Here is a 25646-nt window from a genome sequence, read left to right as displayed (position 1 = left end):
GCAGGCGGGGAGGGGCGGGGCGCAGGGGCCGGCGGCAGCGGCGGAGCGGCGGCGGGAAGGGCTGTCCCAGGGTAGCAGCAACAGGGACGATGCCGGTCCATTCCCGGGAGAAGAAGGAGAACAACCACGATGAGATGGAGGTGGACTACGGGGAGAATGAGGGCAGCAGCTCGGAGGAGGAGGAGACCGAGAGCTCGTCCGTGTCCGAGGAGGGGGACAGCTCAGGTAGCGCCGCCGCCCGCGGAGCAGCGCTTCTGAGAGGGAGCCTCGGCTGTTCCCTCAGAGCCCGGCGCGCAGCCCCGGGGGAGACATTGGTCCTGCTGCCCTCGGCTCCGGTGGCTGCCGGTGCCCGCCCCCGCCGTGACCCCGCCCCCCCGCCGCTCCGGCCCGGCCTAGGCTCGGCGACTCCTCGTCGGGCCCCCGGCCGGGGGGAGGGACGTGGTGGGGCGCATGGGCACGGTAGCTCCGCTTCGCCCTGAGCCGCCGGCTCCGGAACCGGCTGGCACCCGGGCTTGGAGGGCCGGGCCTCTCTCCCTGTGCGTGCTGTGGGTTGTGCCCTGCTCGGCTTGAGAGCAGGGCTCGCGAGGAGGGGGAGGGGGTGCTCGCTCAGGTCTGCGCCTAAAAGCTTGATTGTACATATATACATACGTGTGCAGGTATCCACACAAAATGCAGGCATACATGTGTGTACATATATATACGTATATATTCCCTCGTATGCAAAATCGTGAATTTCAATTGGATGTTTTGAGGCCTGTCTTTGAGGGGGCATTGGAAGCCCTGTCAGTACCATTGGTCTCTTTTGCAAAGCATTTCAACCTCAGCTCTCTTGAAGGTCCCAACCTTTTTCTATAGCTTCCTCTGGACTGTAGATTTGAATTATGTTAGTAGGTGAAATCCAGCTTTTTCTGTGCTCAGTTTCCACTGCATTAGAAGGAGGTTATTATCTGTTTAAACTTCTCTTGTTATTACAAAGAGTAAATTATAAAATGGTCACTTACTAGGAATGTGCTCATCATCAGATGCATACATTGCTACTCTGGAATCATTGGGGCTCTATGAATAAGTTCCATAAGCAGGATCTTTGTCGCTAGAAGGGCTAACTGAAAAACAGTGGTTGTGTTCAGTGCTAACTGTGGTCCTGATGTGTTTTTCTGGCAGCTTAAGTGATTTAGAGTGGTCTGCTGGGATGCTGTCCCATTCTTTTACTAGCACATTGAGTTGCGGCATGAGTGCCAGGCCTGGCACAGTGGAAGGAGTGGGATGCCATGAACTAGGCAAAGTAGGCAGCTGTGAAATTACATTTTTACATATGTTGGCTTGTGATTGATTTATTTTGTGTTAAAGTCCTCAATGTACAGTTAATTTTTCATTTTTGGTGTTAAAAGATTTGGGTGATGTTGAATATTAAATCCTATGGCTTTTATATTCACACTGACTGCAGTTCAGCGAAAGCCCTGCCATTGTGGTTCCATGTGGACTCAAGGATCTTGCCCTTGCTTGGGCTCTGCAAGGCCTAGCAAGGTGTTGGAGCCTCACAGGTGTGGTACAGAAACAGCCAAGATAACCCTGGAGAAGAAGACTCTGCTGGTGCTGGGAAAATGTATCAGCCATGCTGGGAGTATAGTCACTCTCTTAGACCTCGATCCAAGTTATTATAATACTCTGCAGTCGAGTTGAGTAGAGGCCTTGGTTAATCCACAAATCCAAGTAATCTACCTCTGGTTTGTACAGAGCTTCTTGTGTTATTGTGTTGGGTTTTTTTGATTGTTTGGGTTTTCCCCCTACTTCCATATCTCCCCATGCTTTTGAGCTGGCAAGTTTTGCTGGTTGAACCTCATTTTACAAGTTAGTCTGCTGGTCTGTGGCTGCTGCTCACCTGGATTGGATTGCTGGCTGCCACTGTCCTGCTTCTCATCTTTACCCACCCTTCCTGGTACGCTGTGCTTTCCTATCCCCTTTTTTTGCACTGTCTTCAATGCTTGTTGGACCTTTGTATTCTAAGCTGACAAAAAAAGAACCTATTAAAAAGGTAGCTAGTGAAAATGTCTCTGGAGAGTATGATATATAAATAGGAGGCACTGGGGACTATGTAAATCAGTGGTTAAATAGACTGTAGCTCAACAACAGCAGAAGTCTTAAATTGCAATTTTGTGAGAATGTATAAACGCCTCCAACTTAAATCAGTTAGCTGGACACCTACACATTTTTGTGAATTTGGGACTAATGATTTGCATGGCTTTAGACAAAAGCTCTTTGGGAGCTGGAAGTTCCTTGCTTCTGAACTGTTCCCTTATCTGATGGAGGATCTTGCTTGTCTTGTCTAATGCAATGCTACACAGGAGATCTCTTCAGTCAGTGAACTGTGGACCACATCCAGGTATGGGCTTGAAAGAGTCAGCAAAATGATTATAAACATAGTGATTATATTTGTGTCTGTATTAGCAACTGATTTGGCAAAATGAGAATAAGTGTTTCTGAGTAGATAGTGCTGAGGCCCCTACATCTTCAAAGTAGTTAGGATTTCTTTGGGATTATGTAGCCTGAACTGAATAGGTTTGGTTAGAAGCTGCCTGAAGGACAAATAATTGTTTCAAACCCTTGTGTTCCCCATAGATGTTGGAACACATTTGACAAGTACCTAGAACAAAGCTTTAGGTTTAACTTGATAGGAAAAGAACTTGGGCCATGTTTGCCAAAACTGCTGCAAGTTGACCTGGACTGAAACTTGAATGTGTGCACAGCTTTTATAAACAGTTGGGCTGTTATAGGTGGAGAGTTTAGTGATACAATTATAGATCCACTGGGGAACGCTGATTGGTCTTTCCTTAACCCTGTTCTCTCAAAGCAATTCCACTGGAAAACAAAGCCAGAAAAATGTGCTTAAACTGCCTTGGGTTGTTCTAATGAAACCTAAACTAGGCAGCATCCATGTGTGCTTGTGGTTATGATGGAAAAAAGGTGAACTTAGTGGGGGTACCAGGGCAAGCAGCTGGAGGTAATCATGTTTTAAATTGGAAAAGCATATCTGATTATGTCCTTGTTTGCACAGCAACCTACTCTGTTCCTTTCAGATGTGACTTACAAAAGCATGATTCAATTTTTTTATTATCAGAATTGTACATGGACTAAAAAGTGAATACTGTCTTCTGGATAAGAAATTTATGGAGACAGCTTTTCAAGAAGTTTTGATATATGAAGTTTGTTACGGTCTCCCTGTTTTCCTTGGAAAGATGTAAAGGAGGAGTATACAAGCTTGTTGGGTAGCACAGGGTTATGAAGGTCTAGGAGCAGCACTGCAGCAATAACCACTACTTACTTAGCCTGTCTTAGCCTTCCAGTTTGTATTGTAGCTAGATATCATCTAGGAATGCCCTTGCTTAGTCTCTTACTCTAGCTAATCTGTATGTCTGAAAAAAAAAAAGTAATTTCCTCTGTGAAAAAAGGAGCTTGGTGTAATAGATATAAACTTTTTCCCTCCTCCAACTCCCCAGCTCTGATGAAGAGGGAGTTGTCTCCGTTAGTTACAGCTTTGAGAAGTTTGCTATTTTTCAAAACTTGCCTTTGCTCCTCTTTGTAGTTGTGCTAACTGATATTTTTAAAGCAACCTTTGAATTTTACATGTCCTCAAAGACACTTTAGTTGATTTTTATTGAAGGCAAATCATTCTGTTGTCTTGCCCTTGTCTCATTTCTTCAGAGCTTCTGGGGGGATGGAAGGAGGAATTGTGTTTTAAGTGAATGTAGTCTGTGAATGTTTCTTAAGAATAGTAAAACAATACCAGAAGCTCTCCAGATAATTTCTACTGTGTTCTACAGAGAGATGCTTTTAAGGGAGCACTTAAAAAGCAATGGTTACAGGAAATTACATGCTTGTCTCAGTGTCTTGACAAATATGAATGTACTCCATGGAAGCATATTGCTCCTACAGACATAAAATGATTAGCACTGCAAGAAATAAGTCTTAATTAAAATTAGTAATAATAAGAAAAAAAATTGTTGAAGGAAAGGGGTTTTTTTGTTGTTAAATTTGTCGTTTGCTTTACTTGCATTCAGCCTTTTTTTTTTTTTCCCAGCAGATGCCTGAGAATACAGAAGGTGCGGTTAGAAGTATAACTTGCTCTTGAGAGCTGGCACTGTTTCTCTCTTGTTCCTTTTGGCACTGTGTATTTAGTAGAGAGGTTTATATTGACCAGGATATATAATAGCATATTCGGGATGAATAAAAAAGCCACAAGCTATGCTCACCATCCCAGATGAGAATTTGTTCATTTTTTAATAGCACTTTATACAGGCTACAACTTATTAAAAAAAGCTATTTTAGGTGCTGTTACGTTTTAAGTACCATGGGATTTTTTGTCTTTAAACCAGGCTGCTCTAGTTACTGAGTTGGACTGCTTGAATATAGTAGGAAAAGAATGACCGTGATTTTGAAAGTGTCTAAATACTTTGTGCAGTATGAAACTTTATCGGAAATCTGAAGTGTTAAGACAGGATGGGCCTGTTAGCAAGTGTTTTAATATAAAAAGAGGAATCTTCCACCTCCAATGATGTAATTTTTCAACTGAAAAGTGATGAGATTTGAAACTAAAACACTTTAGTTTTTCAGCACTGCATATTCTCCAATCTGTATGTTGTTTAAGGCCACGGGGAAGAAGTTCCATAACTGGGGAAGTACAGATACATCAGGACTCCACAAGTCTTCATCATTTCATGAATCTTACTGGAGGCAGAATAATACGAAACAATTGAAGAGTGACTTAGCATCTGAATTGCTATTCAGCATGAATGATAGGGAGAACATAGACTTCCAGGGAGAAAGTCAAAGACTTTGGAGTGTATGCATAGCTGAGGGGAGACTGGAGAGAGTGATGTGTTATTTCACTATCTACATGAGAGTCAGCTGGGCTCTCAGATACCAATGCATCACAGTCTACTTGCAAAGCAAGTTTAAAATGGAAGTCACCTTCCCCTCCAGCAGTGGGTGTTGCACTGATCCTCAGCCAGGGTTACAGTTCTAATGTATTTTCTTTGATTTCTAGTCCCTAAACATACACAAACAGTAAAATCCATGTTATTTTAAGGAAAAGCTTCTGAGTGAGTTCCTTACTAAAACATACTTCGCACCAAAAGCAAAGCTGAGCACATCTGAAACACCTATTTGAGTTTGAGAATGAAGTGGAAGAACTGTCAGAATCCCAGTGCTTTTTCCTATCTGGCATCACAGGGGGGTGCCTTCAAATTTTAAAGAAGCTTGATTTTTATAGCACGGAAGAGCTTCAGACAACTCTTTGAGTAATATGAGTGCCACATTCCTTAAATCTGGTCAAGTTAAAAGTTGCCCAATCAATTTTGGCTTGAGTATTACATTGGACAGCCAAATAAAACTTCCCTCTTTAGTCTGATTTTCAGTCTTTTTTTGGGATTCAGGATATGGCTTATTTTGAGAACAATATTTTAAAATAAAATAGTCTCTCTTAACAGCCTGATGCTCTGTTCCCCAACCCTTCACAGTGTGCTAAGCATTCAACTGATTTTTTTTAAGTTCTACCTTTAAATTTTCTCAAACTGCTTTCAAATACTTGAGGTTATATCATGTTTTAAAACTTTGTTCACACCATCTTTTCTTTGCTCATACTAACTGTAATGTGACAAACTGCAGTAGGTCTTTGACTGGGACTTGTGTGTATCATTGTCATACAGATTAATGCTGCTCCACTGCCTGCTGGTTTTCCTATCCAGAGAGAGAGGGCAAGTGTAGTTTTTAGACTTAAAAGCTTGTGGTGATTTCAGGAAGAAGCTATGTGCAGAAAACTACATACATCGAGAGGTCTGTCTGAGTGGAAGATGTGAGTTCATCAAATCTTCCGAAGTAGCTATGCTGCCCCTGAAGCTACTCCTTTCACCTTGTCACCTTTGCAAATTGCAGTACTCTTTTGCAAAATAATAAGGATGAGACTTGTGCACTGCTTCCTGCAGTTGGTATAGGAGGCAGCATAAAGCAGTTGAATGTCTCTGTTGGAAAAATGTGAATGAGGAAGAAACAAAAGGCTCAGAGTTGTTTATGGCCTAGGAGAACGAGCCTAGGCTGTCTCTGCTTGGTTCCAGACCGTCCTCCCTTAGAATATTTTGTAGCCAAGTAACTACTCAGATGGGTACAGCCTCCTCAAGACAGCCCTTTCTCTTGAACACCTGCCTGCTTGCGCTGATTCAGCCCCAGTTGACTGCGTGGCCATCCCTTCTTCTGCATGTCTTCTCCTACTGGGTGGTAACTGGTCAGTTCCACCATAACTGTAGAGAGCTAATTCCTGGAGCTGCTGCTGCTGTAAAGCCGTTTTAGGACACCTCTGTCTTCTGAATATGACTTGACAAAACCTCTTTATTTCTTTTTTTTTTTTTCTTTTGGGAAGGATGGGAAAGAATCAAGAATTTTGTAGCTTAGTTTTCCTGTTTCCTACCCTAAGAGGAGGCAGTGGAGTTAACAGCTGATGTTTAGTGACATCGAGTGTCTCAATGGCAAGTGGCAAAATTTTTGGCCAGCAAGTGGGTATTTATTATAAATTAAGAAATAAATCAGGAATATAACAAAAACTGTGGAAAGTTCATTACTCTTGCTGCATTAAACTATATAAAATCGAGTTTCTACAAAATTCTAGACTTTGCATGTTGAGAAGTGTTTCATTAGAAGTAGTCATTTTAAGTGGTCATTAAGATGAACTACAGATATTTCTACATTAATATTTCAGATTCAAAGAACTCTCCCAATAGAACAGGATGAAACCTGTTCTCAAAACCAAGTGTTACTTTTTTTTTCTTTTAAATGGATATTAATAAAACAAAATCTTGAATTATATATGACAAATATAACATTGAAGAGTGATTGCTTTCCAGGGGTTGCTCTGGAGACACGTGCATTTTCAATGGTGGCTAATAACTCTTCATGGTTAATGGTGCCTTTCCTCTGCTGTGATAGACAATGTTTAGTTTTTCTGTTTTACATATTTGTAAGTACACTTTGTATTATCAGTCATGAAATTTAACCTCTTAAGGTCTTACAGTGATTTTTTTTTTTTTCCTGTTTTGAGGAAGAGAAATTAATGTTTATGGGGTTTCTTCTAGAATTAGATCTAAATTTCTTTGTAGTATATATGGCAATTGATTTATCTTATTCTGCTATAAGATAATATTATAATGAATATTCTATTAATGGCTAAAATTCTGCCTTTCTTCAAATTAATTAGAAACAAAATACCCAGTTTATTTGGTTATACATTGCATTGTTCAAAATAAATTACCTTTTTTTATTCTTAGAAATGGATGATGAGGACTGTGAAAGAAGAAGAATGGAGTGTTTAGATGAAATGTCCAATCTTGAAAAACAATTTACAGACCTTAAAGATCAGTAAGTATTTTAATGTTTTATGTGCTTCATTTGAAGATCCATTTCATGAGAACATTTTGTGCAGCTGGTTTTTCTTGTCTTTCATATATCTGAATGCTGCTTTTGGAGGAAAGTATGGATTGGGAATTCTGAAATTATTTGCAGGCAGTTGTTCCAGAATACTTTTATTTATTTCTCTCTTGATTTATTCATTTTCTGGTTTTGAAGTGTTATTGATATGAAGGGCTGGTGTGGGTCTGTTGCATCAAAATTCTTAGCAGAACCAAGCAATTGTGATTTTAGGGAAACTTGTGTTTTTATTTTTTTATTTACTCAGGATCCTTCTCATGCTTTTATATATATGAGAGAAACTCAAGCACTGCCTTTGCTAAGTAAGAAATCAAGGTTTTAATGCAGGATATCACAGCAGCTTTTGTAGTTGTTACCAATGAAAGTTTCTTGTGGTTACTGCAAACCAGATACCAATACTAAAAAAATATGAAAATACTGCTAGCTGTCTGTAGTTGCCATAAATCTACATCAGTAGTAGAGACCTAGTAAGTAGAAGAGAGAAAATTAATAGCCACAGTTATTCAAAAGTGAATCTCATTTGCATTAGAGCTGGTCTTTTGTCTGTGTTTTAAGTTTGACTTTTTTCACATGTGCCCAGACAAGCTAGATGATTCAAAATCTATTCAGTTGTTGTTACGTTCCAGATGCATGTTTACATTGTGAAGTAGTTCTTTCTACTAGAAAACTGAGACATCTGACTTGCTTCGTGTACCAGGATAATGTGAATTCTGTCTAATAGGGTCCAGAAAGAATGGCCCAACGAGCAATTTCTTGCTGCAGTGCCTGGAGAAAACTGTTTGCCTTGGTCTTCTGTGTGCTGGGCATGGAGCAAGCTGGGAAATGGAGCCAACTGATGAGCATTGGAGCCAGTTGGTACTGACTGGGTTGGTGTTTGGAAAACTGGCAGCTTTTGAGTTCAGTCCTACTCATCTTTCTGTTGGCTAGCTGGGATGATGACTGAAAACAGTTCGTGGAAACAAATCTTTAAGGAGTGGATGTGAAGGAATCCCTAACATTCTGTGATTCTGTGGAAGGTGGTCTTTGGAGGAATGAAACAAGTCATTCAGGGGGTTTAGGGAGGTGGTAAGGCTGTGGAGGAAGGTGATGTTGAGTAGACTTTTTTTTGAGAGATTTGGGTGATTGTAGGGACTGGAAGAACTGCGAAGGTGGGAATAGTGGGAAACGAGCAATAGAATGATGGAAAAAGGATTATAGAGAGGAGCAGCTGTGAGTAGTGAGGTGGTAAAATTTGGAAAGAAGAAGAAGATTCCTAAAGAATGAGATGTTTAGTCACTGGATAAGCAGTTTTAGGGCATCAGCTGCTGCATGGTACCAAGTGCTTGCAGTACCCAGTCCGTAACTGCTGCTCCGATGTAGCTTGGTGCTGTGTGATCAGATCTTTCTGACCCACCTGCTCATGTGCGCTTTACACCTGTGCTTATGTTTCAGCTAAATAATTCTGTTGTAGCTCTTATGTTAAGCACTATGTGCATAGCACGCTCATTGAAGATTTAGCCCAGCAAATTGTTTTTTGACCAGCTGCAGGCCATGTCAGTTGACTACAGGACAGATTGAGTGTATCGTACTCTTACAGTTCACAGGTAAGAAGGAGGAGGTGTTCACTGACTGTTGCTTGGTTAGGTACCTGTGCCTTAACTATGGACTTGTAATTAAGATAAAATTATGAACCGGCACTATATTTAAGTTATCAGTTACAAAGAGTGGAGCTTTATTGTGATTGAGATGCTTGTCATTGATTTTACATTAAATGTTTCAAAAGGCAAGCAGATTTCTTCACCTTGTCTGCCAGTTAATATTAGCTTTTACAGAAGGAATGAATTTTAGGTAAAATGAAAAGATTTTAAATACATTTCCTTTTGGCAGGAATGGAAGATATCAATTACAAATTATCCCATGATATTTGTGATAGTATGCAGTATGTGGATGCTCACAGGGGATGAAATGAGGGTTGCTTCAATAAGAGCCTGCCTATCTTTTTCCTTGGTTTATGATATGGTGGGAGCAGATATATGAACGTGAAAGTGAATGTGTGTTCCTATCCACAAAATGTCTATCTTTCTCTGCCATGATATAAACCGTATTATTCTTAGGTATTGTAGCACCCTTTCCTGCCATATTCCATATTGATTCACCACTTACTCCATCTTAATCCTATTAACAGCTGTGGGATTTTTTTTTTTTTCTTTCTTCCTTAGGTATGGAGATACATGTCACTTTATCTTTACTTTCCACACTTCTTATTGTCTGCATGTTTTTTCCATAGAGGCTTAATAGACAGGAGGAATATTGTTCAAAAATAAAATATGTATTGGAAAATTCAAATGGTAACAAATCTTAACTTTGCTTTAGTGGGTGTTCCATGGCATTAACACAGAGATGCAGAAATAGTTCTTTTGAAAATATTTCTTCTAACTTGTGTTTGCTTTTAAATAAAAGACTTTTTTTTAATTTCTGTTATTTTAAGACTTTACAAAGAAAGATTAAGCCAGGTGGATGCAAAACTACAAGAGGTCATAGCTGGAAAAGCACCTGAATATTTAGAACCATTGGCAGCTTTACAAGAGAATATGCAAATCCGCACCAAGGTGGCAGGTAGGCACGTAAAATGAGTATTGCTGTTTCGACAGTATAAAATTACTATGTGTTTTGTGGGTGTTTTTTTTTCTTTCCCCTTAGAATTGTTAAAGTAGCATGTTTTAAAGTTAGAAATACTGTGGCATGGTTTTAAATGTAAAATATTTTTCAAGTCAAAATGAACAGCTTGCTTACCTCTTTGCACAGGTTGCCTGATACATCACACTAAAATATTAATATGCCTTTTAAATGTTTCATTTAATGGTTGCCTGTCTTTGTGTAGTAAGCACAAAATTGCTGAAGTAAAATCATGGTTTTTATTAGTGAGAAGATTTGGGATCAAGTCTGTGCAGTGGTCACTGTTGAAGTGAAGAGATATATAGGTGCTATCTCTTGAAGTGTCTGCCAGATCATCTTAGATGGTCATGTTTTTCCTGCTCTTCTAGACTATATATTTTCTACTCCTCTGCTCCCATCCTCCTGTTCCATATGGGGAAGGAGGAAAACTCTTGTCCTTCACAGCTTTTATCTAAGCTGCTTTTTAATTACTAAAACTAATGGTCAGATAGACTTGTATGCTCACAGAAGCAGCAGACAAAACCTTTTATCTTCTGTGATGCAACCATGTAGTCATATGGAATGTGGTAGTATTATAGGAAGACAATGTTCTGTATTTCCCTTTTGTAGATTCTTTTTGTGTTACGGCTTGACTTCTGTAGGAGTAATTCAGCTGTCAAGGTGTTACCTAACACAGGCTGTCAGAGAGCCAAAAGGCAGACAGTTGTGATCTCTTCAGCCAGAGAAGCTATGCCAATGTCTTTAACAAATTCAGCAGAAGCATGGTGCCAGCAACCTGGAAAATGGTTTTCATAAAACTAGTGCTACTTTCAGTGCTACTCAGTATGTCTTTGTTGGTACTTTGGAGTTCTGGCTATGAAGAGAATTTGAAATCTTTTGGTCTGTTGCATTTTTCTTCCTCCTAGTCTTCTCCATGACACTTTTCCTCAGCTTGTGAGCCAGAATTTTCTGGGTTTTCAGATCTTAACCCAAATTTACTTGGCTAGTCCAGAATAGTCCACTTGGGCTTCACAGGTTCACAGGCGAACTTGCAGAAGGTTTGATATGAAAGCAACCTTAATCCAGGTTTTTGATTTTCAGTTCTAAATGTAGCTGTCTGTCAGTACTTTCATGTAGGTGGGCTTGGATAGGCAGAATATTACCAGTTCTGCTGATTTGTCTTCATCAGCACTGGAGATCTATGTTTCAGTGTAGAAAGAGCCCAGGGTAAAAACTACAAGTTTCCTTGAAGTCGAGACTAGATATCAGGATTGTGGTTGTGTTGGGTTTTTTTTGTTGTTGTGGTTTGTTTTTTGTTTTTGTTTTGTTTTTGTTTTTGTTTTTTTTTTCCCTCAACTGAAGGAGAATGATAAAATTGTTAGAAAGAAAATAAGAAACTGCAGAACAAGCTCATTTGCTCTGTTTGAGAGCCTTGACAGAAGTGGGTAGTAGCAGGACTTGAGCTCCAGCAGGTATCCCCTAAGGAGCCACTTTACCTGAGAGGGAAGGGGTGAGGAAAAAACAAACAAAAATCAAAATCCAAACAAACAACAACAAAAAGCTGAACTATGTTTAGCCAATCTATGGATATAATTGCATATGTGTTAGAAAAGAAACTTGTCTTTTGATTCTTTCTAAGGCACTGACCACTATGGCACTATTCACACAAAATGTGGATCTTGACTTTTTCAGCAAGTCAGTAATACAGTTGTTTCTTCTAGAAGTATTCATACCTAAAATGCTTATTTCAGGCAAATAAGCTGTGATTATAAATTGGTAGACCTAGATATGCCAGTCATCCGTAAATATTCAAACAAAACCCAAACCAACAAAAACCCAACATAACATAGTGATATAAGAAAAGAACATTTTGAATTCTAGATCAAAAGTGACTTCAGAGAGGAAAGATGATTGACATAATACTTTGCCGTGTGCTTTTCAGACGAATTGGTGGTAACGGTGTTGTTCCTCTTGTACTGTATGAATTCATAGTCAACTGCATTCTAAGGGAAGTTGTTTTAGGCAGTTCTTCAGTTACTAGAGAACACCAGTGTGTGTGCAAACCTAAATCCTCTAGGTGGTAATCTGGAACAATTTTTTTGTGTTGAATGCATTTAATATGTTAAATCAAGTTCAATCTATGCTTGCTAAATAGTAGGTTTCAGATAGCTTTCAGCTTTAGCAGACACATTTTCAGAAATGTTTAAGAAATGCTTCTAATACTCGGAAGCACTATCCTTTGTATCGCCAGGTGACTAGATCTAAGAATGAAATGGTCTTGTTAATTGGTGTGATTCATTAAGGTCAAAATAAATAACCACTCACCCCAAGGAGGAGGTGAGGTGCTCTCAGTCCGGGGAAGTCTCCTTAGATGGTGTTCCACTCTAAGGGGGGGGCTCCAGTTCACAGACTCACTCCTCTGAGAAGACCGCTCCAAGGGGGTCTTCAGCAGGGACCCTGTTTCATAGCGTGGTCAGATCTGGCCGTGGTCATTACGTCGTGGTCCAGAAGCTTTGCAGCTTCTCTGGGCACCTCCTTTGTTAAGGACCCTGTCAGTAGACTGAGGGTCCCACCCCTCCTGCCCCACCAGCCAGGTGAAGGTGAAGTCATCCTGCCCTAGGGTAGGGGAGGATGTGACTTGTCAGCACCTTGGGTGTGTACTGGGGACAGTCACAGTGGGGCACAAAAGCTGCTAAAGAGCCATCAACTGCCTCATTGAAGGCTCGGGGTCTCAGGGGTTTGTGCAACTGCCAGAGTCATGCATTATAAAGTAAGCCTTATTCCAAATATTAATTTGTAAAAGCTTGTGCTTTCATTCAGTTTTCTAGCTATTTAACTCCAAACGTTATTTAAAACTAATTAGAAAATAGAAGAAGCTGTTTTGTACTTCATGTATTTGAAGACTGAGGATATCTAGGGTAGTTTGATCAGAAGTAGGAAACAGACCTATTTTGTAAACTTAGTGTGACAACTGGTATAATTTTTTGACTGATAGGGGAAAAAAGTGAAAATAGCATTTATTTTTCTTCAGATATTCAAAGAATTAAGGGATTACTTGTTCTTTGTGGGTTTGTTGTGTGGGTTGTTTTTGTTTGTTTGTTTTTGTTTACTTTGTAAAGCTGCCAGCCGCTGTAAGTACTTAATATATTTGTATTTTCCAGTATGTTTGTGTTTTGGGACTTGCAGGCAATCTTAAAAGAGAATTCTGAAATCAGGTATTACCTAAAAAAATTAATATTGCTGTAATTTGTCTGATTACAGGTATCTACAGAGAGCTTTGTCTGGAATCTGTGAAGAACAAGTATGAATGTGAAATTCAAGCCTCTCGACAGCACTGTGAGGTTGTGCCAGCTATTTTACATTGATAACTCATCTCATCTATCTTTACTGTGTGTCATGCTTTCCAAGTTCAGTGTGTATTTTTTTTTTATTGCTGTTCTTTTTCTCTTTTAATTCAGTTTTCTTGTGATATTTAAGCCCATGTGAGAGGTTGTTCAAAGCATATAAACTTAGCTTTATGTTAGTTTGGCTTTGCATATAGCTAGTGTTTCTTGTTTTCCGTTGACAGGTTCTTATTAATAGATTCCCACATGATTTTTTACCTTTGTTATAAAAAGATTACCAAGAACAGTAACTAAAATATATGCTATAAATGTAGCAAAAAGTACCTTACATTTTAATAATAACATTAACAACAATAATGATGTCTTTTTTAAAATGCCTTGGACAGCTATTGATAAGAGTTATGATTTCAAAAGCAGTTACAGGAAAAATACCTTTCTCTTCTTGAAGGTAAACATTCCTGTTTAAGCATCTAAATGATGGCTACTGTAGTACAAATACTCAAGTACCTGTGTGTCTGGTGCTGTAACAGCTGCTTAGATCCTGAGGTTTACATTATAGCCTTCCTCAGCCACCCGCTACAGTTGCTTAAGTGTGTTTTAGCTTCTGAGTGGTTCACTGTATTCCTGAAGTCCATGGCTCCTACAATAAAGCAAGAATGTGCACAAGTACTTTTAGAAAAATGTCCCGTTTTCTTGATGCCTTGAGAAAGAACAAGGTGTAATGAGGGACTACTCATTGTTGGCTGTGTTCGCTTACTGTGATCCCAAGGTTGGACAGAATCTGTGATTGAATGATTTGCGTTGGCTATCTATTATTCCTCTTTAAGGTGGTCCTTTTCCTTTGTTTTGCTGTTATGTTTCTGTTGTGAAATCTTCAGGATTCAAATATTCACCATCAAATAAGAGTCTCTTGGGGGTAAAACTCTTTCAAGTCAGTGATTCTGCTTGTAGAATTGCTGTTCCACTGGAGTATCACCATTCAGCAAGAATGCCTCTGATGCCTGTAACAGCTTTTCATACTTCATTTGTCACCAAGTGCTTGCAGCAAAATAGATGTCTAAACACAAACACTATTTTGTTTTAAAAAGGAATTTTTAAATGGTCTCAGAACGCATAACACTCATTTGGCGTTTCAGTAACATGTAAGAGGCTTCTCCTTTTTCAGTTTTATTGGAAGTTTTTTTTATATAATTAGGGATTAAAAAAATATATGAAAGGACGTCTTTGGAATTTAAATAATTTGTAACTTAAAGGTAATGGTAAACATGACAGTTGGTAGAAGAGGGTTCTTTGTTTTTGTGTATTCCTCAACTGTTTTGCCTCACTCCAGCATACTAGCTTGAAGGTTGGTCAAGGTAAGTTTATGTTAGTCTGCTGTGCTGGGGCCAGGAGCAGTTGGGGTGCAGACAGGCTCTTGGGACTGCAGCCTCTAGCAGAAACGTGGTAGCAAATAGCTGGACACGGTGACTTGCGCTGCTTAAGCTGTTTTTTTTAAGTAACTCCAAGCCCTCCATTTTCCACAGTTGTTAGAGGATTTTCAGTGAAAAATAACTTTAGGCTTCCTACTACATGTTGTAGGACTTGCAAGCTTATGAAAGAACAGTAAACTTATTTCCTTGAGGCTTGGAATTCAGTTTAATTCCAAGTTACTAGTTTAGAGAGTTTAGTGTTTTTTAATACTGCCTTTACAAGGGCAACTGATCTGTATAGATACTGTGTGATTTTTGGTATTGGTCCTATGTGGTGGACTGTAGTTGACAGCAGTTTACTACAAAGTTGATTTTCTTGTTCTGAAACAAGAGGTGGAAGAGAGTGTAGACTGAACAAAACATTGCAGAAAGTTCACATCAGAGTGTATTTTTGTTTGTTTTTCTGTATGAAAGGTACTAATGATATATCTAACATTGAATGTGTTATGTTAATCTCTTAATATTCAGACCAGAAATTGCCTTTTAAAAGGAGGAACTAGATATCTTTTCTAAAGCAGTGTTTTAAGTGTTTCTTACAGCTTTAAGGTAGACAATTTTGCTTTCACAACTACCTAGGTTATTTTATGTGCTCCATAAATTCTTTTTTCTGTGGGAAGGTATTTTTCAGATCTACGAAAACAGACAGTTATAAATACTGTGGTAATAGATGATAATTTTTTATAAATGACTGCAGGTTAATAAATATTGGAGGCAGCTTAATAAAACCTTTCCATGAAAACACGGAATCATGGAATCATAGTATCATTTTGGTTGGAAGAAAGTCTCAAGATCATGGAGTCCAACTGTTATCCTAACACTGGCACTAAACCATGTCCCTAAGAACCTCATCTAAACATCTTTTAAACACCTCCAGGGATGGGATGGTGACTCAACCACTTTGCTGAGCAGCCTGTTCCAATGCCTGACAACCCTTTCTGTAAAGAATTTTTTCCTAATATCCAATCTAAGCCTCTCTTGGAGCAATCCATTTCCTCTCATCCTGTCACTTGCTATGTGGGAGAGGAGACCAACACTCTCCATGCTACAACCTCCTTTCAGATTAGCTTTTCTGATTTGTAATGAAAGAGGGCATGGAGGTTACTACTTTACAATTATTCATTGTGAATAAATCTTTGCTATCCAAAAGGAAAATACTGTGTTTGTGTCAAAATACAAACAGTTATTCTGGAGATCTAGCTGCATGCATTCCTATACTTAGTTATTCTTGGTACTGATATTTGAGAACTATACTTACACTTATGCCAAGTGGGTGTGCTGTCTTTAAGAAGGATCTGATGCTAAGAAAGTGGATAGAGAGAAATGTCATATGCTTTATGGCTTCTAAAAAATTTTCACCTAAAGCTACTCTTTATCTTCCTTCTGCTGAGGCTTTAAGTTCCTGTCAGATGCATTTAGATGATAGAATTTAGTCATGCAAAATGTGTAATTTCTTATTTTTTTTAGAGTGAAAAGCTTTTATTGTACGATACTGTGCAGAGTGAACTAGAAGAGAAGATTAGAAGACTTGAAGAAGACAGACATAGCATTGACATTACCTCAGGTGCATGGAAATTCAAAGTTGTTAGCATGATTTTTTTGTTTGTTTGTTTGTTTTTGTGTGGTTTTTTTTTTTTTTTTTTTGTTTTTGTGTGTTTTTTTTTTTTATGTTGCCTTTTTTTTTAGAAAAAAAAAAAACAAAACAAAACAACCAAACTTCTAGTAGCTCCTGATGAGTTAGTTGACTGTACACAGTATGTCTGGTGATTTTTGGATTATCCAGTAGAATGCCATTCAGCTGTAGACTTTGGGTGGGGGAGTGAGTTTAAGCCTAAACCAAACTTTGGTCTAATAATTGTCAGCATCTCTTGTGTATTTTGAGAGTATTTATCTATGACTGTATAATATAACACTTAAATTCTGTTCAGAAACAGGATCTCACTAGAATATGGGTTATATTTTGGCTTTTGTAAAATGTTTTCTGCTGTAAAAAGAGCAAAACATAACTGTTTCTGATTCATAGCATATTCTTATTATATCTTTTCAGAATTATGGAATGATGAGCTACAGTCCAGGAAGAAAAGGAAGGATCCATTTAGTCCAGATAAGAAGAAACCTGTTGTTGTATCAGATATCCTTTTACAGAAATCACTGTTCTTTCTGGTACTACTATTTTATAGCTATTATAACTATTTTATTACATATGTCATTAATAACAGGTTGAAGGGATAATATGTTCTCAAAATTTAGTTTTGCAGGGCAGATGTTACTCTAACTCTAGTTAGAGAAACCATGTTGATACATCTCATTATGAAAACTGAAATTAAAATTCTCTTATCTAATCACTAGTTTCATATTGATAATATTTCTATAAGTTGATTTTTCTGACTCTTCAAAAATAGACCTACAAGGCAAAGCAGAATAAAGTTAGGCATTATGTTTGCAAAGTATTACTTGACTTGTATAACTGATGGTGTCATCTTTCTCCAGAGGAAGGAGGAGATGCCCTTGCAGACTGAATGTTCTTTCTGCTCCTACCCCCAGCCCAATATTTTCCTAGGATAGAGGTGTGATGTCTTAGAATTTGTCAGAATCATAGAAGTTGGTCTCTTTTAGGTAGTCTGTAAGTATTAACATTATACGGTATAAAGGCTATTTTTTATTGCTAAGCTGCTGCAAAAGATCCTGCTTCTTTCACAAGGTTTTGCAACATTAGAAGGTGGGAAGGAAGAAGTTTCTGAAAAAACTGTCATCATTGGGTCAGCCTCCTTCAGCATGGTTAATTCACTGAAACACATCCCAGATGGATGATTTGTCCTAATAGTGACTGTTCTTCCATTAGGGTGTGCCATAAATTGAGTTTAGTAGAGATGTTTTTAACTAGTGCTTAGAAGCCAAATAGTACTAATCAATGCAGGTACAAGTGGCTTCATTAGTTCTCGGTGACAACCGGTGATAGGACAAGGGGTAATGGGTACAAACTGGAACACAAGAGGTTCCACTTAAATTTGAGGAGAAACTTCTTCTCATTGGGGGTAACAGAGCACTGGAACAGGCTGCCCAGGGAGGTTGTGGAGTCTCCTCCTCTGGAGACATTCAAGACCTGCCTGGACACCTTCCTGTGTAACCTCATCTAGGTGTTCCTGCTCTAGCAGGGGGATTGGACTGGATGATCTTTTGAGGTCCCTTCCAATCCCTAACATTCTGTGATTCTGTGATTCTAACTCCTTTTAGCAATTTCAGTGCCAGGTTGTGTGAAAGTATATTTCCTTTAGCTCTCAGTCATCCTTGTCTTCAGGTTGTCTATAAAAATGGGATCAGATTCAATGAATTATGAGCTACCTTGCCATTTTGTAATACATTCCAAGCAGAAAATACTAACATAGCATTAGGTCTAAAACCCCAGCAATTTCGGGCAATTCATAAAGCTGAAAATCCTTTTAGTTGTGAAGTATATTAATTTGCTCTTTTTGCTCATGATTTTGAAGTAGTTGTGAACTTGTCCATTTGTACAGATCTTTGTAAAGTGAATATCTAGAAATTTTGCATGGCTTTTGATTTATAATTCTTGGCTATTTAGATTAAAAGAAATTTGAAAATGGCTAATGATTCTTAAAATTCAAAATGGAATGTAAGTTTAAGTGCTCATATCCATTTTAGGAAATGTTGGTTTTAAACATTCATAGCACCTTTTTCTAAACTTGTTTTTTGGAGATGAAATGGGAAGAAAGAAAGTGAAAACTGAAAACTGTTGTAATGGAATAGCTGTGCTATATGGATTTTTGTTTTGAAATTCACTTATTATTCTAATACACAATTTTTACTTCACAGTTGATACTTCAAGGAAGGGGCTTTGCTTTTCTACTTCCTGGTTTTTGGACATTTGACATTCAGAGATGTGGTGCTGTCTACACTTTTCTCTCAAAGAAGTACGATGCACAATACTGTAAAAATAATGATTTTGTTAAAGCTGGCACTGGTGTAGATGTTGATTTGCAGTGGTGTATTGAAGTTGCAGTGAATTTTAATTGTAATTTGTAGTATTGCAAATAAAATGTTTTTTGGAACTGTTAGGGATGGAATGGTTGTATCTCAATTGTTTATCTTCATGTTCAACTATAGTAGTCTGACTATCTACATACCATGACTTATGTCTTTTAATAATTTTTAAAGTCTATTTCTAGGTTGCATAATTCAAAGATGCATTAATTTTTGCTGAGCTTTCGCTTAACGCAGGTATTATTTGTTTGAAAGACTGCTGGAACAGAGCTATTAATATCTTTGTACAAGCATTGTTTTTATTATTGCTGTTTAAAAGAGTTTTCCCTAACTTTTTCACGCCCCTATATAGTTTATATGTTACAGGACCTTGATATACTTGAAGACTGGACAACAATAAGGAAGGTAAGATGAAAAGATGAATGCCAGTGGCTGTGGGTTTTGTTTGGGTTCTTGTTTAGTCCTTTTGCCTCTTAAAAATGTGTAAATATCTTTCTTACATGATCAAAACTCTAAATAGATTTGTATTTCTGCAGTACTCAGCTAATCATTCCAGTTCAAGCTACGTTATTGCTACTTTTTCTGGTTCTACACAAATTATGCAGAGGAGTCCAATGAAGTGGTGGAAGAGGTTATCTCTAAAATGGGTAGTCTGTAGTTTTCCATGGTAAAGTGAGCCTAAAGCTTGTATCAAGAGGATTTGCTTTCTCATAGTCTAGCACAATTGGGTAGAAACTATGACAGGACAGTTTGATAGGATTTTGTTTTAAATTAAGATGTTTTTAACAGATATCATATGGTATGTTTTCACGTAGTAAATAATTTGCTTTATGTAGATTTCTATGTTTTGATGTCTCCTTATACCTTTTTTTATATTGTATAAAGTGAAAAGCTATGTTTTTCCCAGATTATAAGAAAATCAGGGTTTACAGGAAAAGAAATTTGTTTGACCAGTTGATGTATTTGAAAAACTAAACCCAACTTGTAGCTGCCGAGTGCCTTTTTCAAATCTTTGTCATTTGGTTAAAGTAGCTTGCTATAGTGAAACGCAATCCTTGACTTGTACCTGCGGTCAGAAAATTTCCTGTAGTACTCTGGAGCTTCCAGCTTATGGAACAGCGAAGTACTTCTGTGAATTCAAAAACTTGGTGGGAAATGGCTTTGAGTTAGTTTCCATTCTGCTTTATACTTGTACATGCTTCCTGAACAAGAAGTAAAATGTGGTGCCTATGTGAAAACTTGTCTGACTTTTCCTATTGCATCAGAGGAACAGACACAAAATAGCTTTCCCTCAGTCCCTTTCCTGCAGTGTAACGTGATTTTAAACAACAGCAACAAACCAAAAAAACAAAAGCAAACAAACAACCCAAAACGTTCTTAGAGGTTTTTTAAAACCTGCTTTAATATTACATGTGGTGTAGAATTCACATGAGACAAAATTTTTGAGCTTCTGAGTATAACATATAAATCAAGAGTAGCTTCTTAATTTTGTTTTTCAGAATGTATTAATGTAGTTTTGTATTTTCTTGACAGAATTACACTACAGCAATTTTGAGGGTCTAATTTAATTTAAAACCTCCTGAGTTATTTGAAATCAAAACTTAGTAAAGCAGGTGATTATTTTTTTCGCCCTCGAAATGCTGTTTTATTTAGTTATTGAGTCACCACTGAACACACTTCTGTTAGTTCTGATTGTGGTTTTTGCATGTAAAAGCAAGTATCCTGAGTTACGCTGCACATCACTTCACAATTAAAGCTGGCAGTTAAGAAAAAAAGACTATGCTTGCTGACTAACTTCATTTTCTTTTGTGTTTCAAGGCAATGGCTACACTGGGGCCACACAGAGTAAAACCAGAACGTAAGTAAACGTTATCCAGTTTCACAAGTCAGAACTTGCTGTGTGCAATGATGCGAATTCCATCTGGGCAGATTATATTTATTTTAGTCCCGGTATAGTGATGGAGGATGGAGTGAGGTAGCTGGAAGACACAGCTTTTGTCTCTCAGGTAGCTTGATTGCTGGTGATTGTGTTGACACTCAAATTCTAGAAAATTATCAATAAAAATTTAGACTTCTAAAAGTGTTTTACACCAATTAATATTAGCAAGGCAGGAAATGAGGCAGGAAACTGAGAGCAGCTGTACCTTAGGGGTGCATTCTAGAGGATGCTCATACTCACTGCAAGCTACAGCCCTGAAAAACTAGAGGGAAAGGAGTGGTAACTGATATTTGGCACTGAGGAGAGAAGCATATTAATGCTAGGTAAAAATCGAATAGTTGGAGGTAGTGAGTAAGGAGGCAAAGGGAGAAGAGGCAAGCAGGTGGTGTATTTCTTTATCAATGTATTACTACTTGAATGTTGTTGTAATGTGCTGATGAGGAGGTGGTGGGTTCTGCCATTTGCCGTCTTCTCTATATTGTATTACTCAATTTGTGAAAACTCATATCACAGATATGAAGGCTGTGGGAAAGATAGTTTCTATCTGAAAATGGAAATAAAACTTTTGATTTGTCTGACTGGAAATAAAAAGTTGGTTTGCTTCCAATTTTCTTGCATTCTTGCAATTATTATTAAAAGATGTTACTTGTGATAATGGAAAAATGTGTATTCTGTGTAAATTACCTGATGAAAGTGCATTTAAGCATCTTAGTTCTGCCACGTCAACATTAAATTACTTTTATTGATCATTTTAGCACCTGTCAAGTTAGAAAAGCATCTACATAGTGCTAGATCTGAAGAAGGAAGACTCTATTATGATGGAGAGTGGTATGGACGTGGACAGACGATATGCATTGATAAGAAAGATGAATGTCCTACAAGGTAAAGATTACTCAGTTTATGCAGCTCTTTACATTCATGTTAAGCAATAGATAGGATGATGGCATTGAAGAATAAGGCTTATTTAGAAATACTGCCACCTCAGTAACATTTATTAGTCCACCACGGAAGGCAAACATTATCAAAGAAGATTGACTTCTGAGAGAGGCTGGTAAAGGTTGGGCTTTACTGAAGCTGATGAAATGTTTATCAAGTTAGGATCTCACTAACAATTTAAGCTCTTTCCAGTTTCTGAATAGCCTTTGAGTAAGTTGTGTGGTTTTTTTGGTTTTGTTTTTTTTTTTGAGTTTCTTGGGATTTTGTTGCTTTGAAAACTTGATCTGTTGGTCCATCCAAAAACACTTAATTGAAAAAACATTTTATACCATTAAAGATAGGCTTTGTTTTCCGTTGATGAAAGCTCTGAAAGAAAAGAGTTGGGACTTTTTTTACGGTATGTCCTTCTCTTAACAAAGGGTCTACCTGGGAATGGTCTAAATATTACAGTGCAAATTCGGTTGAATGTTTAAGATACCCGAATGTATTTTCTCTGTATGGTTAATATTTTTAAATTCTAAAAGGTGAGTATATTTAAAACAATATTTAAAATTAAATGTATATCTTACCTTTCACTGCAGTGTTGCTTAAAAATGCACAGCGACCCAAGAAATTTAACTTCATATAGCAGTAGTTTACTGTAAACTGGCTGTTTCTTTTATTCTGTGTAATGGTGAAAGGGAAGAGATTTTGGTGATTTTGATGTTTGTTCTAGGCTGTAACAGAAAGGTATTTAGTAAACTATATATTCTTTCTAAAATTTAAAAAATTCTGAATTAGTTTAGCGGACCATAGCAGTTATACTGGGCCAAAAGATCTTATTATACAGTGTCGGACAAAAGCCAAACCTGATGCTTAGCAGGGCAAGCATACAGTGGAACTTTCCCACCTTTCAAGATTTCAGCAACTTTTAAGGCTGGAGACTTTCCTGGAGAGTTTTGTCATGCTCAGGATGTGATAGATCTTTGTTCCATTAACTGTTTAAATCTCTGGGTTTAAGCCATTTTTTTGTCATCAAATTTACTTGATTTTTTTTTTTTTCTTAGTGTGTATAGGGAGGGGGTTGTGTTAAGTATTTTTATTAAGGCTTACCACAAGGAGCATAGAAACAGAGTGCATGTAAGAACGATTCTGTAAATCAGGCTTTTAAACAATTAAAATGTTTGTACATGTTCAGGGTTTTCTCATGGGAGAAGAAAATACATAGATGGCTGAAAAATTAACTACCTTCACTAAAGACACATGCAGTTACTGAAGATTTCTATTAAAACTGTCCTTACAGTGGAGCCAGTATCTGTCTGGCCCTGCTTTTACAACTAATATATATTTTCATTTACTGTACAGAAATACAGCTGCAGTTCTGTGGGGTTTTTTATTAGCTTATAAGGTTTCTAAATTCTTCTTGCTTTTCTTCCTCTGACCCTTCTTCCCTCATTTTCTATAGCGCCATAATTACAACAATTAACCATGATGAAGTTTGGTTTAAAAGACCGGATGGAAGCAAGTCCAAGCTGTATATTTCTCAGCTACAGAAAGGAAAATATTCAATAAAGCATAACCACAACTGACCGTTGCTAACCTGGTATGACACGAGTGGTATTACCATGCTTGATATGCCATGGGGTCAAAGTTGTATTTAATATTGTTTTGTATTACTTGTACATTTACAGCAGTATCTGATGTGTATTTGTAGTGCTCTATGTAAACTTCATATGGATGGCCTTCAGAAACCTGAGGATGTTAAATCATATTGACAGACATTTTACCTCTAACTTGGGTCCAGTGCCTAAGATATGAAGTATGCTCTTCAAGTATAATGCCTCTGAACTCACAGTTTTAAGGAGGTGGGGGCGGGGGGAAGAGACAGAGAAAAGGGAAAAAAAAACAAAAAAAAAGGAAAAAAAAATATTTTCCATTGGTGACCAGTTGGTGTGATAAAAATGATAACCATTATTACCAGCAACTCTCTTTGTTTTCAGTGAAGATGTCATGTTTCTCTTGTGGATGTAAATTTAGCTTGTTCAGCTGTTGCTTTTGAATAGATTGTAACACGCGTAAGCATTCTTTTATCCAAAGTGGACTGATTTATGAAAATTATTGCCCTCAACAGCTCTGCTAGTACTGACTGTGTTATATTTTGTAAGATTTACTATATTGCTTGTAATGAGACAAAGCCAGTATTTTGAGCTACAGTTTTTGAGGAGCACTTTTCTAGTTTAGGACTCTATTCTATAGTAAACAAATTGTTGGTGATCTTTTTTTTTTTTTTTTTTTAATTCTTCCCCAGATTGTCAGCAAAATTTATGCATAAAATAGACAGTGTTGCTCCAACCTGTGTTATATGTAGCCCACAAAGAACGGGGATGGTTATGTAAATACTGTTGCATGCTCTGCTTGTTTGGTCCACAGTTGTATGAAGTACTACGAATCTTTTTTTCAAAAGGAAAATATTGCCCCAGAAATCATATATCTGGGAAAATTTACACTGACTTTTTCACCAAACACTATTTTCTGAATTTCTGTACCCTACTTCATCTTATTGTACACCAGAAATTATTTCATGCAGCTTGGAAATCTGAATTTTTCTTAAATCTTGCTGTTCAAGCCACGGAGAAAAGTTCTAAATCCTTGATGTTACTGTGATGTGCTTGGAGCATCTAGAATGATAGATGGGATTGCTGAAGAATTATTAATGTGTTGGTCATGTGCACTTTAATCTCCACTTACGATGATTCTTCTTGGAGAAAGAAAGCATCCATTTGCTTTAAATGATCACAGAAAGTAACTATTTTTATTGTAACATATAAATGTTTTATTCCTATATTAATCGTCTCTTCTAGTGCAGGGTGGTAACTACTTTCCAAATGCCAAATCAGTTTCTGCCGAGTGATGCTTTTTTACAATTGTATGACATTATTAATCAAATGTACATAAAGTATCAATTGACATTTTGGTTTTTAACAATATGAACTCTATGTATACTGTTGTTTGATAAACTTTTTGTAATAAAATATTTGTATTTTTAAACTTAGTATATAAATAAATGATCTGTGGTAGTGCACATCATTTATGTTGTTTTGATCTTTGGTTTTCTAGTCTTGTTGGAATTCCTGACATACCAAATGCTAAAGGGAAATCTATTTAAGTTTTCAGAAAGCCTAGATATTTTGAGAGACCTTTGACTTGCACTTTTTTATTTTGAATTTTCAGAGTTTGTTATGTATAGATTTTGTTTGTTGGTTTTTACAATTTTTTTCTTTAATATTTTATGAAAGCACTACTTTGTGCTGTTTATAACTGAAATGTAAGCACTGTTAAGAACCTCTTAACTGTTGATGTGCTTGTAATAATTTCAATTTAGGGCATGCTGAGCACCCTAAACTGCTTCGTGCTTCACCTCTTTCTTCTCCTTTATTCTGCAACTCTAGCTGTAGTTCATAATTTCTAAAGCTGTTTCTAATCTGATCTTGGGTGCAGAAGTTTGCTTTGTACAACCCTGCAGTTTGGATTGACACTTGGTGAGTGTGGCTTCTTGATTCAGAATAAACATCATCTGTATTAACAGGACAAGTAATAAGCATAGCAGTGTGGGTTAGTGATCAAACAACTGGGATCTACCTGTTTTGTTACCAGAAGTCCAAGAAACTGAGCTATGGCTTTCCTTTTTACATGTAATAACTTCTGTGTATGTGATCAGCAAGGTATGAGGTTGCTCTTTTTTTGTAATTGATTGTTTCATGCCTAGGCAAATCATATTTGGTATGTGCTATATATCTTTTTACTATCTGAACAGTTAATGATTTGCTCACTCCATTATAAAACTTAAGAGGTGTTTTCAACAGATTTCAGTCCTTTGAA

The 25646-nt window shown here is 37.5% G+C and overlaps 1 protein-coding gene across 2 annotated transcripts; it reads left to right on the top strand.

Moving 5' to 3' along the window:
* Window positions 1-24854, top strand: BRMS1L (BRMS1 like transcriptional repressor). 2 transcript variants are annotated; one of them, XM_005502318.4, is made up of 10 exons: window positions 2-225; window positions 7311-7401; window positions 9938-10065; window positions 13366-13445; window positions 16382-16478; window positions 16962-17045; window positions 19254-19318; window positions 20732-20771; window positions 21608-21734; window positions 23233-24854. In XM_005502318.4, the coding sequence occupies exons 1-10, from the start codon at window positions 90-92 to the stop codon at window positions 23354-23356; spliced, it is 972 nt and encodes a 323-aa protein (XP_005502375.2). In that variant the 5' UTR covers window positions 2-89; the 3' UTR covers window positions 23357-24854. The 2 variants fall into 2 exon arrangements, with proteins under 2 accessions (XP_021143080.2, XP_005502375.2); XM_021287405.2 differs by lacking the exons at window positions 19254-19318; window positions 20732-20771; window positions 21608-21734; window positions 23233-24854 and adding an exon at window positions 18746-18991 and having other exon boundaries at window positions 1-225; window positions 16962-17077.
* The last annotated feature ends 792 nt before the right edge of the window (window positions 24855-25646 follow it).

This window comes from Columba livia, chromosome 5 (assembly GCF_036013475.1).
Source record: "Columba livia isolate bColLiv1 breed racing homer chromosome 5, bColLiv1.pat.W.v2, whole genome shotgun sequence".
NCBI lineage: Eukaryota > Metazoa > Chordata > Aves > Columbiformes > Columbidae > Columba > Columba livia.
The sequence above is the reverse complement of the archived record's forward strand: the minus strand, read 5'-3'. Positions and strand labels throughout refer to the sequence as shown.